Source organism: Eschrichtius robustus, chromosome 17 (genome assembly GCF_028021215.1).
Source record: "Eschrichtius robustus isolate mEscRob2 chromosome 17, mEscRob2.pri, whole genome shotgun sequence".
Taxonomy (NCBI): Eukaryota; Metazoa; Chordata; class Mammalia; order Artiodactyla; family Eschrichtiidae; genus Eschrichtius; species Eschrichtius robustus.
The window spans coordinates 6,673,612-6,690,035 of record NC_090840.1 but is presented as its reverse complement, the minus strand read 5'-3'; the positions used below and the strand labels follow the sequence as shown (position 1 = coordinate 6,690,035).

At 39.0% G+C, this 16,424-nt stretch overlaps 1 protein-coding gene across 1 annotated transcript in view; it reads left to right on the top strand.

Annotated features, from left to right (window-relative positions):
- TOX (thymocyte selection associated high mobility group box) overlaps window positions 1-16,424 on the top strand; it is a 296,786-nt gene that overhangs the window by 259,288 nt on the left and 21,074 nt on the right. The window contains exons 5-6 of the mRNA XM_068526067.1: window positions 3,640-3,870; window positions 16,164-16,244. Coding sequence (XP_068382168.1) covers window positions 3,640-3,870; window positions 16,164-16,244 — 312 coding nt within the window. The remainder of the gene's footprint in view (window positions 1-3,639; window positions 3,871-16,163; window positions 16,245-16,424) is intronic.

Here is a 16,424-nt window from a genome sequence, read left to right as displayed (position 1 = left end):
ATACAAGGAACACTGAGCAGTATAACAAAGATTCCCTTCAAAGCACATTTTATTTTTAAAAACTCTTTCACACATAATTTTTATTTTCATTGTTTCCTCTTACATCAGCTTTTGGTGAAAGGGTATTATCTTAAACCATAGTTCGGTTCTATGAGGGCAGTTTTATAAGTGGTCAGAATATTATGATCCAAGAATATAGGAACAAGCCAGGAAAATAGGGGAAGCCTCCAGAAAACCAACCAAATTGATTGGCTGCATGGAATTGTTTAGAGATTCCTACAGGGTTGCTATACGTGGCCTCAAAACAGTAATTTGTGGTTTTCATACACTTGATACTTCGAGCTTCTCACTGGCAGTAACAGATTCTCCTCCTTCTGCAGAGAATCCCTAGAAAGAAGGGCCACCTTGTCCAGCAGGAGGGTAACTGGCCTTTCTGTTATCACAGGGCATCACACATCCAGTAGATTGCACCGTGTTGTCCAGTATCAATTTAAAAAGAAAGGAAGCATAAAGATCAGCAGTTCAAACACAATTTTGGACAATGGAATCGGGAAACTATTTAAATTATTTGGGAAAGTCTTTTAATAAAAGTATTTGCAGTGAATCATAGGAAATTTATGTCTACAACTGACATTTGATTATTTTCTACAAAGGTAGATATAATCTGCAATCATGGAGATTTTAATGTTTCAGATCACTAATTGTTCAATTAAAATTTAAAAGGAGTCCAGGTAAATATTCCCTATGGAGAACCATTCATTTCCCTACACTTTGTTCCCTTTGTCTAAATATTCCCAATCCTTGATGAAATATGACCTCCAATGTAATGATCCCTTCATTTTTAATATTCTTCATTGTGGTCTTTCTTGAGTCCTTTTTATTTTTCTTCTTGATATTTTATTATTTTGAATATAGGAATAGTTATGTTTAGAAAATTTGGAAATTATAAAAAAAATAAAGAAGATAAAGATGTCAAATAGCAATGGTTTCGATGCATTCAGAATTCAGAGGAAAAGGACTTGACACTCATCCACCCACAAATGGTAATGGAAACCCTGTGTCTTAAGACATTCCTAAGTACAAACTCACAAGAGAAGACAGTCTACAGCAAAAAAAAAAAAAAAAAGAAAAACAAAACATCAGGAACACTACCATTTAATGGCCAGGTGGAGGAGGATAGGCCTAAAAATGATTCTGGAAACAGTGAGGACACCGAGGTAGGCGTAAAACCCAGAGACTGTGATGTCATGGAGCCCTTGGAAGAGACAGGACAGCCCCGGTGAGAAATCAAGTCAGGGGAAGAGTAAAAAGTCCACGGGATTTATCAGCGTGGTCCTTGGCGACCTTACTGAAAGCTAAGCAGTGGGGAGGTACAGTGAGTTGCCAAAGCTGCCTGCAGCCAGTACAACCACGTGGAGGAGTCTGGCTGTGAAGAGAAGAAAGATCGGCTCTGTGTAGCCTCGGGGCAAAGAGAAAGTTTGCTTGTTTGTCTGTTACGTGTCTGAAGTAGTTAAACGGCAGTTGGAGGAGTAGAGCTAAGGGTGACTGAGACCAGTGTCTTCTGCTCCTAGACTTTCTGATTTAATCAGTATAGAGCTGAAGCCTGGACATGAGGGTATTATTTAAGTTTCCCAGGTGATTCTAACATCCAACCATTGAGAATGATCATTCTAGGTCATATTTGCCTACATGTTTAGTTTAGAGCCGTTACACCCGTTTGCCCAGTATCACCTCAGCCCAGTCCCAGCATCCTTGTCCTTTGGCAGATTTACCTGAGGACCAGTCATTTGACAGGATCACCTCAAACCCATCCTGGGGAAGTTATCGTCTAGTGTTAATCTACGTTAGCTTGTCAGCTCGGTTCAGAGCATCCTGTCCCCATGGGGTTGTTCAGTCTGCTTCAGTAGACAGTTTCAAAATGATAATCTTTTAAGTAACTTTCGCACTAAAGCCAAAGCCAAAGAATTCACTTAGTTTTTTTCCTGTCTCTGTTTGGTTCCCAAGGCATATCTTTTAAACCAAGACCATATGGCATCACAAAGTAGTGTTAAGGTCATTTCTTTCCATTCATTCAGTAAAAAGTTACTACTATGTCATAATTAACATCTGAATATCATTTTAAAGTTTTAAACATATTTATATATGTATCATCTCAGTAATCACAAAATGGCACTGCAACTGGTTTGCAGTAGAGGAAATGGAGGCCCAGAGAAATTATGCCACTTGCCAAGATTTCACAGCTACAAATAGTAAAGGAGGACATGAGTGTGGATCCTCTGATGTCACATCCACTGGCCTCTCAGGAGATCACGCTTCATCTCCAATGGTGGCAGTTACTTTACACAAATTACTCTGCCTGGCAATTCGTCTGAATAAGATACACATTACATTGTTTGCCAAGAAGAAAAAAGCAACAACAGTCATAATAAGAGAAGGTGAGGGTGCAGAACCTCCCTGATAATGGTGACTTCATCAGGAGACAGTGTACGGGGGCCTTTGTGCTGGTGGGAGAGGCGTGTGGAAAGAGGATTCCTTACGAGACAACACTACTTGATACTCATGTAGATTCATATAATTTTAGAGCTAGAAAGAAATCGTAGCCCAAATCTCTCATCCTATAGAGGTGGATGACGTGACATCGCATGTAATTAGTATCAAAGTTCAAATGCAGGTGTCTTAAATATCAATACATTGTGGGGCTTTTTTCCCCCTTGCATCATAATAACAATGCAGATTATCCAGATATTCATACTCAAGGAAAAATGGGAGAAAATGGAATCTACCCTTAAACTGAATATTAAAGCTGTTCTAGAAATGTCTAGATTTGAGAATCTAGTTTACAGAGATGCACTCTCCAATATGGTAGCCACTAGCCACATGTAGCTATTTCAATTTAAAGCAGTTAAAATTATATAAAAGTTAAAATTTTGTTTCTTATTCCTGCTAGCTGCATTTCATGTACTCATTAGTTACATGTAGCTAGTGGCTACCCTATTGCATAGTGCAGATTTTAGAACTTTACCCCCATTGCAGAAAGTTCTGTTGGACATCACTGATCTAGGGTCTAGATTATGCCATTCTCCAAGCCATGAGCATTGCTAGGCTTTCCCAGCAGCATTCCGTAGACCTAAGTGCGCCACCAAAAGCCATTCAACTTTCTGCATTGGACATGTTGCCCACTGTTGTTTAAAAATCATAACTAGGAGGAAAAGGATAAACTCCCCAGAAGGAAACAGGTTAGATTGTTCATACAATAGGGAACACGAGGTTCCTACACGAGGAACCTGCTGCTGTCACAGTCATGATACTACTCCTCATTCAGCTTCCTGAAGGAGAAAAAGAAAGAGTTGAGAGAGTTAAGGCGTAATATCTAACAGTACAATAGTATTACAGAGAGAGTCAATAATATTATTGTAAAGCTATGTAAATTAGGCTGGAAAAGGATGAATAGGAAAATTACATGAAATAAGTTTGACTTGAAAACCAGTAGCAACAACAAATCCAAGTGTCCCTTAGAAACGTCTGTGTTTGCGTGATGTGTGTGGGTGAGTATATCCACGTAAGTCTCAAGGGAGAGCAATATGATTTGTCCTCAAAGTTTCTTAGTTCTTCTATCATTCAGATTTTGTTTTACTTCAGGTCAATGGTGGAGAGAAGCGGCCTGCCTCTGACATGGGGAAAAAACCAAAAACCCCCAAAAAGAAGAAGAAGAAGGACCCTAATGAGCCCCAGAAGCCTGTGTCTGCTTATGCGTTATTCTTTCGTGATACTCAGGCTGCCATCAAGGGCCAAAATCCAAACGCTACCTTTGGTGAAGTCTCTAAAATTGTGGCCTCAATGTGGGATGGTTTAGGAGAAGAGCAAAAACAGGTAAGAAAAGATGCGAAATGGAGTGAATCAACATGATTTGAGAAAGTGTATGCATTCTAAAGAAATGGCTTCTAAGGATGTTGGGTGAATTCTTCAGATACTAGAACTGAGGCTGAGAATGTGCCCCATCAGAACCAGACTTCAGGGGACTTGGACATAATTTTATACTCCTTTACTGCTCTGTTATAAATAACATGTTAGTTCCTTTGTTTCAAAGTTTATATAGTGCAGTTACTTTTGGAAGGACTTTTACGCTTCCCAGCCAGGATTACCTCATTCCTTAATGTTGCCAATGCGATCATAAAGACAGAAAAAATACTAAAAGTATTTTGAGAACTGTCCACACCTCTCTTCAGCACTTACTCTTTTGTCATCAAAACCCTCTTTGCTCTTTGCTAAATGAACCTCAGATTTAAGGGTTTCTACCCTTATCCATTCCCTAAAGACCATCAGAGTATGTTATTCAATCCCACTTGTACTATATTTCTAGCTTGTATTAAATGGGCCCAGATGCCGGGTTATTTTCTTCTTCTCTTGTGGATTGCCGTGGTGTGATTGAGGACCACACTGTTGGGGGTGGAGGACCGTGAGACACTTTGTATCTCAGCCATAGGGCGAGTAGCCCAGAATGTCTTAAGGAGGGTGGGAACTGTGGAGAGAAAGAGTTCAGCGTGCAGACGTAGCCCACTTCAACAAAGAAGCAATATTGATCCCAGATTTCTAAACCAGGGACTAGATTGCCATTGTCACCATCTAGAATTTCATGGTCACGAAGGAAAAATTAGACAAGCATTATCATTAAAGTTCAGTCACTGAAACGATTAAGTAGTTGTAGCTTTAGCTGCTGCAGAATACTTTACGGCATTAATGATGGGTTAGTCTCATTGGATTCTTGACAGGGACTTTTCACCTCTCCTCTTCAGGTCCAGGGAAGTATGTAAGAAACGGAACATCTCAAACCTATGTACATCTATAAGAACTATATATTGTAATATCTGTCAACATCTATCATGTATATCATGTTTTATACTTTGAAGAACACTTTTACATGATTTATCTCATTTGTTCTGCTCAATACTCATAGATGCTTTTTTTTTTTGGTGTACATTGAACATTTATTACAACTAATTGGCGATGTGATAAGACAGTGCTCACGTGGCCTGAACATCGGTCACAATCACAACAAAGCTTAATCCAGCCCCGCAGATACAAATGAAAGTGTAAACTGTGAAGACATGTTTAGATACGTAGAAGTATGTATAAAAGTGACATTGAAACAACTGTATATCCTTAAAAAATATAGAGACCCCTAGTGCCCTTTTACCTCCTTCAGCTCACGCTTTCGTATGAGAGGTGGTATCTGTTTTTATATGTATGACTTCCAGTAACTAGGCAGTGCCACAGGAGGGACGGAAGCCGCCCTAAAGCTTGCTGCACTTCTCAGTGGAGGGAAGCAATAGGGGAGTAAAATAAATTTGGCTGTAACAAGCACCCTGGAAGAAATATTCGTGCTTTAAACAATGACTTATGCAACACTTTGTGAAGAGAGTAAAACATTTTCCGTAAGATGCTGTTATTAAGAATCCCAGGTAAGTCAACATTTCCATTTTATTTGGGGAGGCATCAAAAACAATCCAACTAAGTGACTAAATGATAATGACAACAAGAAACTTATCTCAGGAGTTGAATGTTCCTTGGCCTTAAAAATAACATGCTTACTATTATGAAACAGCTGATCTCTGTTCCTCGTCCCAGGTCTGGAATGCCTAAGAAATAATTTTTAGTGTAAAACAGCATCATTCCATTAGTCTTTTGTGTATTCCCTTTGTTTTAAGGTGTTTAGTTTCTAATAAGGGTCTTTGGTATACATTTGTTTTTTTTCTAAAGTTTCAACACAGAGTGAAATTTTCATTCACTTGATATGTGACATGTCAATTCCCTTTATTTGCATATATACTGAAATGCACTAGTCTTTGGTTTCATAAAACCAGGTTTCACATAATTTAACTTTTTTGCCAAAGACAGTAATTAATAAATGTATATTGCCTGGTTGTGTCATATTCATAGATGCACATAATCAAGGTAATGATAATAATCTATTCAGGAGAAACAGACCTATAAACTTTAAAATAGCCAGAAAAAGTACCTTTCTTTTCCTGCACTCATTCTAATTCATATTTAAGTCCCCTGTTATCACTTGATTAACCAAAGTTCCCTTTAAAAAAAAATTGTGTAGGCCTGAATGAAGCAGCTTAGCAGAACAGTAATACTGACAAGACGTCATCTTACACCATTAGCTAACACGGACATGAAGGCAGTGACCATCTACAGTGTGTGAAATGCCACAAGAAGTCATCAACAGGGGAGGAGAGTTATGTCAGTCCAGTTTCTTCAAGAACACTACGTGGGGTTTCAGCTTCCTCCTGCAATAGATCAGCCTGCTCGGTTGCTTTAAGGACATTTTTCTTGGATGTTTCCTGAACTTCTCCTCCCAAAAGAAACTCATCCAAAATAAAATAAGCCTTCTCAAAATTAAAGATGATATCAAGTTCACACACACTGCCAAAATACTTGTCAAGTAATTCCACATAATGATGAATTATTTCCAGGGTTATTAGTTCCTTGTCCTGATCCTCAGTAGCACAGCAGAAACACAGACTGGCCTGTCTCGGGAACTGCTCTTCCACCTGCTGAGCCCACAGCAGAGGTCTTCCTTCCTCATAGGTACTTTTATCTGAAGTTTGCAGATTATGAAATGGGGCCAGATGGTTAAATTCAGTCACTTATTCCTTCAACAAATATTTGTTGCATGTTTACTATGTGCCCCAGGCACTGTTCTAGACACTGGGAGCAGAGCAGAGAATAAGACAGAGTCCCATTCTGTTGATTGACTTGTCTAAAATTCCACACTGTGACTGGAACTTATCATTCAACTTAACAATTTTTTTCTAACCAATTCATGAAATCAATTATAGTTGTAATGGTAAAACCAGTTGCTAAGGAAACATAGAACCTCCTCCCCCAGTTCTCTCCAACCCCCCTGTACTGTAAGCCAAAGCTGTCCTTTACAATCTGAAATCTCTACACACTTTCTTACGTCCTTTTCAAGATTGCCAGCCCCAGGGAAGGGCTTCATAGGAAAGCACAGGCTTACCATGTGGAGCTCTGCTACAAGAGTCGTCTCTGAGGATGGAAAACACACCACGGAAACGTTCTCCTTGGCATTCGATTAAAATACTCACCTCACAATTAAGAGGGTGGTTGACGTTGTATTTTATGATTCCATTGAAAACCTACGATAGTTGTTTGAGGATTTCAGAGCTGGTTTCTATCCTAACTCAGATGAGTTTGCTCTCACACTCCCAAAGCTGAGGTGTGGTTCCCCCCTGATGCTGGACACTCATGATGGAATTGTAGAGGGGCTCGTTCCTCCACTCACTACAGCTTCACGGATTGAGGAACTGAGTGCACGTCCACCAGGAATCCCAACCCCATCCCTGTCCCTGCTCCACCCATGATCCAAGCACCAAGACATACCTCTCTCTCTGCTTTGACAACCCCTGTGTGTATTCTTGGATAGGGACAAGGCCTCAATACTGTAAGCTCTTTCCAGTATACTTGTGATGACAAAACATTTTCCTCATTCTCTTTTATTTCCAATTTAATAACTAACTTGTAATGAGTCTGTCTTTGGGTTCTCTCTCTCTCTCTCTCTTTTTTTTAACATTTTGGCTGTACCTCATGGTATGTAGGATCTTAGTTCCCCGACCCCTGTAGGATCGAACCCGCCTCCTGTGTGGTGGAAACGTGAAGTCTTAACCACTGGACCGCCAGGGAAGTCGCTGGGTTCTCTCTTAATGGAAATAGTTGGGGGTTTTTTCAAGAATTTGTTTTATAAATAAAGGATGAAATTATATAATAGCTGACCCTGTTTAACTCATTGGGTATTATAAAGCAATTTCATAATCAAAATGCAGTTGTTTTAAAAAGTTATGCTAAGATTGCTTAGGAAAATATACTAATAGAAATAACTGGGGCTTCCCTGGTGGCGCAGTGGTTGAGAATCTGCCTGCCAATGCAGGGGACACGGGTTCGAGCCCTGGTCTGGGAAGATTCCCACATGCCGCGGAGCAACTAGGCCCGTGAGCCACAACTACTGAGCCTGCGCGTCTGGAGCCTGTGCTCCACAACGAGAGAGGCCGCGATAGTGAGAGGCCTGCGCACCGCGATGAAGAGTGGCCCCCGCTTGCCGCAACTAGAGAAAGCCCTCGCACAGAAACGAAGACCCAACACAGCCAAAAATAAATAAATAAATAAATTTTTAAAACAAAAAAAAGAAAAAAAGAAAAAAAAAAGAAATAACTATCTTTGTCTCTTCTAGAAAAGTTAATATTTTAACATTTGAGCGCCATTTTCAAAACAAGGTATTGGGAGCAGTTTGAGTCACTCGAAAATGGTTTGTCCCCATGCCTTATGTTCCTTTGACTTGACAGGGGTTCAGCATAGCTTATCCTTTTCTCTTAGAAGATGATCTTGCTTAATAAAGATAGTGAAACTGCAGAGTATGCCAAAAAGGATGGTTTATGACACATATAGGGTGCAAGTCCATCCCAGGGACAAGCAGAGAGAGGGTCCAATGAATGAAATCAGACGCCACGCTTACAAAAGGGAGCATGTTGCATCTGACGGGGCTGCTGGGACACCACGTGGCAGCCGCTGTCTAGCAGTTTGCAGGAATGGCCAGCGAAGCGTGCATGCCCGCCTGGGACGCACGTTTGGGCATCAAGAGAATGTCAGCAAAATATCCTAAAGTGTTAGCATGGTGTGTTACCACCTGTTCTTTCCCTTTATGTTGACTCATTGTGCCAACATAATATAATATCTCTATTTCAAGCTTAAATGAATTGTATTTTACTCTCATTTAATATTCAAATTGGGGAGCACATGCTATGTATTTTTAAAGGAATGTTGCTGAAGCCGATTAGAGGCAGACCATTAAACTTCAAAATTTAGGACAAATGTGCATGTTTCAGAACAGCCCCACGTGATGCTGTTGGCATTGTGTAGGCAGCTGGTTCAAGTAGAAGGCTGGGATTTCATGCGCCACGATTGTTCAAAAATCCCGTTGTCATAATAGCCCCCAATTATGAACAGCTACAAATATAAACACAAACTGGAGAAAATGGACAAAATTATTGATGACTTACTAGGGGCTCAGAAAATTACAATACTTAAGGAAAAACAGCTATTAGTGAGATTACAATCGAAGGTTTTCTTGCCAGCCAGAGGGAACAGGACTAATAGGGCTGCTGTATGTTTGTGTCACATGCTTCCTCATTGTGGAGTTTAGGCGGGGCTAAGAAGCCATGCAGATGGACAGATCTTTATTTTCAGAAGCCATGATAAGGGAGAAACTATATGTACTTTGGTTTCTATGAAGAATCTCTCAAAGAAGAAAAATCAGAAGGAAGCTGAAAGAAGTGCTAAAAATCCTCCAGGAACACAAAACCTCCCATATGAATCATTCCTACCAAAGCCACTGAACAAACTTCACATGTCAGAGATCTCTCCATTTTAATACTTTGGAAGATGGTGCTGAATCTGGAATGGGAGCAGGATTGTGTCTGGGATTCCAACTGGAGGTTTTAAACGCTAATGAATTCTAAGACAATAGACAGCCCGGTTCAGAGCCATACTAAGTTGTTTAAAAAAGGCACCAGATGGAGAGAGGGAAATAAAACATAAGCGTGGCTGTGATGTTGGTCTTTGCTACTTATCTTTCACTGACTGGAACCTACAGAGAAAGAAAAATAGTAACAAGATCACGCCCTTTGTATTAGACTCCTTGGAGTTTCAGCAACCCTCAGCATCTTTTTTTATGAAGGTCCAGCTAGATTTCCTGTCTCTCCCCGTTACTTCTGAATTCTGTGATTCTGGTCGTCTAAGTCTGGGATCTGAGTTCACGGTTAACGGAGAGCAAATCAAACCCCACTAAATTAAAGAGTCCGTCCAGCTTTGAAGCAGAAGAGATTGGTCCAAAGAGCTGTGAAGTGTTCTTGGGTCCTTTTTAGCCATGGAAAGTCAGTTCTTAAGTGGGAAAGGAAAGTCACCTTAAATCAGAACCAGATGTAAATTACTAAGTGAACCTTAAGTTCCTAATTGGAGACACAGTTGGGCTGTAATACATTTAGCAAATTACAAACAAAATGTTCTTGTTTACATTACATTAAATGGCTTTAGAGCTTCAGCCAAAGAGCTAAATAAACATGCTGTTAGGCTAAAAATGGAGTGGAAGGCCTGTTCAGAGTTTGGTGTGTTCAGGAGAAACCACAGCCCACGGTGCCCAGAGAGCCTATTTTTGTAAATGCTAGCTAGCCCTGTTGTGGGAGCAGAGAGTGGATTTACCTCGAGATCCAGAGCCTAATGAGCAGATATCACTTGCAGGGAAACTGTTTGAATATTGTAACATATGCCTTCTTTCAGGATGCATAATTCATATCCAAGGATATTAGCCATAGCAGTTCAGCTCAATAGCAACACCTCATTATTTTATCCCTCAGTATTTATTCCTATGTTTGACACCTTATGAAATTACTGTTAATGTGTTTATATAAGGGCAGATCTGACACAAGTGGGAAGAATGTAATTTCCTGCTCATTCTTTCCTGCTGCTGTGTCCTCTTCCCCTGGTAGAAGTGGCAAGTGTAAATAGTTAATTTGCTTCAATTATGAGCCTGTCCTGCTAAATTAGAAGCAGCAGGGATATGAAGAGCCAGAATTATACTTATGAGGCAGCTGACAAATCCTCTGAGCCCACGGAATCAAATCATTTACTCCTCACTGGTGCTCAAACACCCACTACAGATATGCTGCCGGGGTTTTTTCCCCCGCCCCGTATCTTATGATAAAATGTGGATTTTATGTCAACAGCACTTCAGGTTAACTAAAATCCTATTGCACTGTCACATTCACGCATGTGTTTATCTTGGCCAGTTCCTTATAAACACTATGCATTTTCCCCAATTTTTTTAAACTAGGAGTAAAGGATATATAAAATAATTGTTCATTTAAAAACTGTAGAATGTAAGAAAAGTTTATATTTGTAAAAACTTAAAACAGCAGTTAGAAATATTACATGCAATGGTGAACATATTTTACCTCTAAAACACAGGTAAGTATAAATACATATAATCATTGGTACATAAATGGGATTATGGCATGCCTTCATGGGTATAAATACACGTAGAAATATTCCACGCTCATACACAGAGGGAGCAGACATTCCACTTGAAACGTTCCATGACATCAGCAGGGAGAGAATTTGAATATAATGCTCAAGTCTGCTGTGCTTTATGTATTATTGGTAAACATGTTTGGGGTGGGCGGGCTGTCTGTCTGTAGACCAAATCTCCTACTCCTATTGATGCCCACTCTAATTTAGAAGCTGCGATTCGGTACTTTACCATGAACACCCATGCCCGTGCTGACTCATGGGAGGAGAAACCTGAGACTAGGGATTATACACTGGATCACAGGTATTTCCTGAGCACCTACTATGTACCAAGCTCTGCCCTGCCTGCTGGGGCTTCTGCTCTAGACAAAAAGATGACGGGCCCTGCAGTTGAGGGTCTAAGAGAGGCATCAAGGGGAGATCTCATGCAGCCAGGAGGAGCCCTTGCATGAACAAAGATGCAAAGATGGATCTTAGATACCAGATCAATTTGATTATATATATATATGTATAATATATATATGTGGGGGGGGGGTTGTCTGCATTTCTTGTGTGCCTGACACAAAAGATGCACACAATAGAGGCATATTTTTAATGCCTCTTTTTGGTTCTGTAGCTTCAGTTCCTCACACCATGAAGGCACATAATAGATACTCACTATATTGTTAAGCATAATCGAATGACATTATACTTGCCCCGGTCCTCCTCATTTAATGAATCTACAGATATATTTTGCAGCCATCTTTTCGGATGAGGAGCTTGCTTCTGTCTGATCCCTGCCATTCCAAAAACAAGTCACACCATTTCTGTGTAGACTCTTTGTATGCGTTGGATGGATCCCAAAAAGAATCGATAGCAAGATTTTTGACACATTGTATAATATTTTCAATGCTCTGAATACTACTTTATAAAGTTCTCTGAGTTCTGGAATGCTTAAGAAAATGCTGAGCAAGTTACACAAATGGAAATTTAACTGCGTTTAAGGACTAAGTTCTGTATAAAACACAGAGGCACTTGCTCTAACCGTCCTAAATAATAACGGCATTCAAAGACGCTGCAGACATTAATTTCTCAAGTACTGTGTATGACAGGCAATTGTGATTAAATTATTATTTCTTATATGACTGTATTTCTAAGCATTTTCTATAAATATGAACTTATACTGGGGAAAAAAAACTGCACTTGAAGTTAACGAAAAAGAAAAGCGCCTTTTAGTTTTATAGTGTTTGAATAAAATCCAGAATTGGAAGAATTATGTTTTTTCTTATTATTACTGTAAAGAGTTGAAATAAACTACAACTAGAGATTAACTAAGGGCCAGAGCCAAAAAAAGAGGGAAGGAAGAAGGAACTAAATGGTGTTTGTAAGATTTTACTTTTCTGTATAAGTTAGATGGATTGTTTGGGGAGGAGCAGAAAGTGGAAAAAGCAAAATGACAGTTTGTATTAGAATATTTTCTGTTTGTGTGCATCATATTCACTGACACTGAACTGCTGGTTTTAATTAGAGATTATTAGCCTATAAGACATATATATTACACGTGCTGGAACGCAGAGCATTTAAAAAATGATTCACAGAATCACTAGATTACATGAACAGAATCTGGATTCTCTAGAATTGCTATTTGATGTATGTTTTAATTTAGCCATTATATATGTTTCAGTTTAACCACTGAGATGTGATCCTTAGATAGGATATGGTAGCTTTCTTAGAATAACAAACCACAGCAAATAACTAAGTTAGGACAGGATGAATTCAAAAGTGTTTGGATGAGCTGGGGAAAATGATGAATGATGTATTATGATTTTTAAATCCTCATCTGGCCACCTTTGCACTTTATTTCAAACAGCTGTAGACCATTTGGAAGCCATTTTGTAGTTCAACTGAGTACTAATATTTACTGTGTGAATCACATTTCTTTAAAATATTTGTCTTTCCCTGAGAGAGAGAGACCGTTTCTTTCCCAAACTTAACTTTGCTATAAATCAGACCTATCCTCCTAGATTAGAAGGTTTGATCGTTGCAGTGGGCTGTTCATTGCCAAACGCAGTCAGCGTCGTGTTTGGTTTCTGCAGGCAGAAGACTTTCACCATCCGTAAATAGAGCTTTGAAACGTTTTTGAGGAACTTTTTACTGATGATTTTTAAATATCTGTTCTGAAGTAGAAATTTAAGTATGTGGAATTCTTACATGTTTTTTTTTTATCATTCACGCATACATTTGAGGTCTTTCGTCAGACATTTCCATCAAATATAGAATTCAGAAAGCATCCTTGTGCAATTTTAGAAGGTAGCATCATAGAGACATACAGGGTGAATAACATGTGAGCCATTAGCTAGTTCTCAAAGGTGGAGGTTCAAAATTACTATCGGGGAAACCACCTCAGATTTTAATTCTGATCTAGGGTACGCCCCCCCCCCTCCCCTTTAAACACAATTACAGAAATATACCTCCTGAAATTACCACCGTTTGAATCCTCCCTCTGAACACCTGCATCTATTCAGGAAAGAGCAGACCCATCAATCCGTGTAATGTGACTTGATGAGTTTACCCTTTTCTAAAGCGGTATTTAGGCGCTTGTACGATGATCTCACATAGCCAATCATCAGTAGCCAATAGGGAGCCATTTGGAGGAAACAGGGCACTCTGAATGCTAGTCAGGTATCCCGTAACAACATCGATCTCCCAGTGAAACCAGGGGGCACACATTCAGCCTAAAACACATTGAGTTGCCACCTTTCTCCCATGGTTGTTAATCAACAAACTTCAGGGAAGTTAACACCTTGTGGGACGTTAACCCCTGGGAGCCCCACCATAGTAACACTGTTGCTGTTTCAATAGAAACCAAATGCAAGAAAGATGATAGATGTTACAATCTGGCCATCTGGCAACACCATCTTATCTGTGCTACTTAGAAAATGATGCTTTGGGCAATGCTATGGACCCAAGTGTGTAATATTTGCCTTTGGAAGCTAAATGAACCCTAGTTAGCTGCCCAGGGGGTCACTTAGAGTAGCATATGAATAAAAAACATGATAGAAATGCTTCTAGTATACAAAAGCGTACTACCATCAAAGATATTTTTGCTAAATATTTGCTTCAAAATCCTGAATAGGATTTCTGTCTGTGTGGGAGAAAAACCCTCTCCAAACAGTTTTAAGGTATTAAAAGTAAATGTAAACATTGTCAGTGTAAGGTCATTAATTATAAGTTATGTCTTGGAGAAGAGATTGGAGGGAGAACTACAAACAGAGATCTGTCTTGGGAGAAGGAAATAAATCAATAAAAAGCAGGAGGGCTCTGTGTTTCTGATTGTGGCTGACCAAAACATATACTATACATGAATCATACTGTTCAAAGACATGTGCTGTAATCTAGTGTTTATTTGTTTTCATGTTTGAATGTCTAAAAAAGGATTTGAATTTTATTTCCAATAATTAGCTCAGTAAATTAAGAGTTCTCTTGTAATTGAACCAAAGGATTAATTGGCTTTTTACTAAAAAATTTCTTTTAAGTTTCTTTAGTTCCATATATTGTAAAGATGACACAATGATTGTATGTTACTGTTGCACAAATTCTTAATCGCCTTATTATAATTGCCTTTAATATACCAAAATGCCAAATATAAAAGACTAGGCTGAAGAGCTCCTTAAATTAGCACTTTCATTTCATAGGGTCCTTTATAATTCTGCTGACAAGGTTACTCATTTGTTTACCTTAAATAAAATGTTCTGCTTTAATTAAAATATTCAGGAGTAAGTAATATTTCTCACACCGTGAATTTCACAGTTGGGGCTGGGCTCAGCAAACCACCTTCCACATCAGAAACCATAAACTGACCTCTGCTGCCGACTTTGGCAGATACTTGGTCTTTAGACATAATTTATATTTAACTATTTTGACTAATTCCAAAGCCACTTTTCACACTGATCTGTGTCTGGTTTTGAGCTCAGCATTACAAAATACTAGCCAAGCCTCATTCCCTGCTGTAAAATTCAAGATGTGGGAAATTTAAAATAGTCATATCGATGAAAATACATCCAATGGTGAAAAATATTTTATTCTTTAGGGGTGATTTCAAAAGATTGACAAAAACAGACTCTAAAGCCTTGAAAGAATGAGCTTAATGGTAGCAGACAGCCGTGTGTATTCACTTTGCTAGTCTTTCATTTTTGACTCTTATGACTTTTTTTCTGTTTAAGTTAGCAATGTGACCTTTAGCCTACCAGCAAGTCGTTTTTTTTTGGTACTTTTGCTCACTTTAGGATGATTTTACTTGTATTTGCAAAATGATCCCCTATGAAAAATGAAAAGCTTCTGTGAACTGAAATTCAATTCTGAACATTTTTACCTTTTCACACTGAGGCTTCCACACACTCATGCCATCCAGTGTTTTTGTTGGAAAGGGCATGACCACAGCAGACTGCACGGCACACATGCATTCCTCGGCCACTCAGCGTCCCCAGCCCACTCCCAAATGTGACTTTGACTGCCACTGCCAACTCCTGAGTCTTTGAAAATAGAACTTCAAGACACAAAATTTTAAAACAGTGATGAACCTGCAAACTCCATAACTGTTTCTTTGATTAACATATTGAACATAATTGATCATCTTTTAATTCTGTCCTTGTTTTTATATTTAGCAAGGAGAATATATATCGGGATTTGAATGCACTGTAGAATTATCTGCCCATTATGTAAATATGAATGACTTCTTTATTCACATGTAGTTTCTTTCCCTGGGAACCTTCATCAATAGTATCTTTCTAAGCCAACTACCTCCACTGTCAAAGTACCCCAGATAAATCTGTACATATGCTTTATGGAAAATGGAAAATTTTACTATAGTTAATCTTTTTCTTATCTAATCTCTTGCCATACTTCTTAAAAACTTGTTTCAGTAAGAAAACACGATCTTTGGGGAGATGTATATTATTATATTATGTGTGTGTGTGTGTGTGTGTGTGTTTGTGTGTGAACACACACAATTATCATTCTGCACTGTACTTCTCTGGAAACAAAAGCAGATGCGCTTTCTAATTTCAGACTCTCTGTTGTTACAGGTCTATAAAAAGAAAACAGAGGCTGCAAAGAAGGAGTACCTGAAGCAACTAGCAGCATACAGAGCCAGCCTGGTATCCAAGGTAACATGCAACCATGTGGTATTGGGATGGATTGTGGCCATCTGATTGCAGACTCTGATGGTCATGTGAAAGCATAAAAGATTACTTTAGCATTTCTGCACAATCTTCTTTGCTGAAGAAGAAAAAGTAAATCCTAAGCAAAGCTATATGTTATGAAAATATTTGTTCATACCTAGAGGA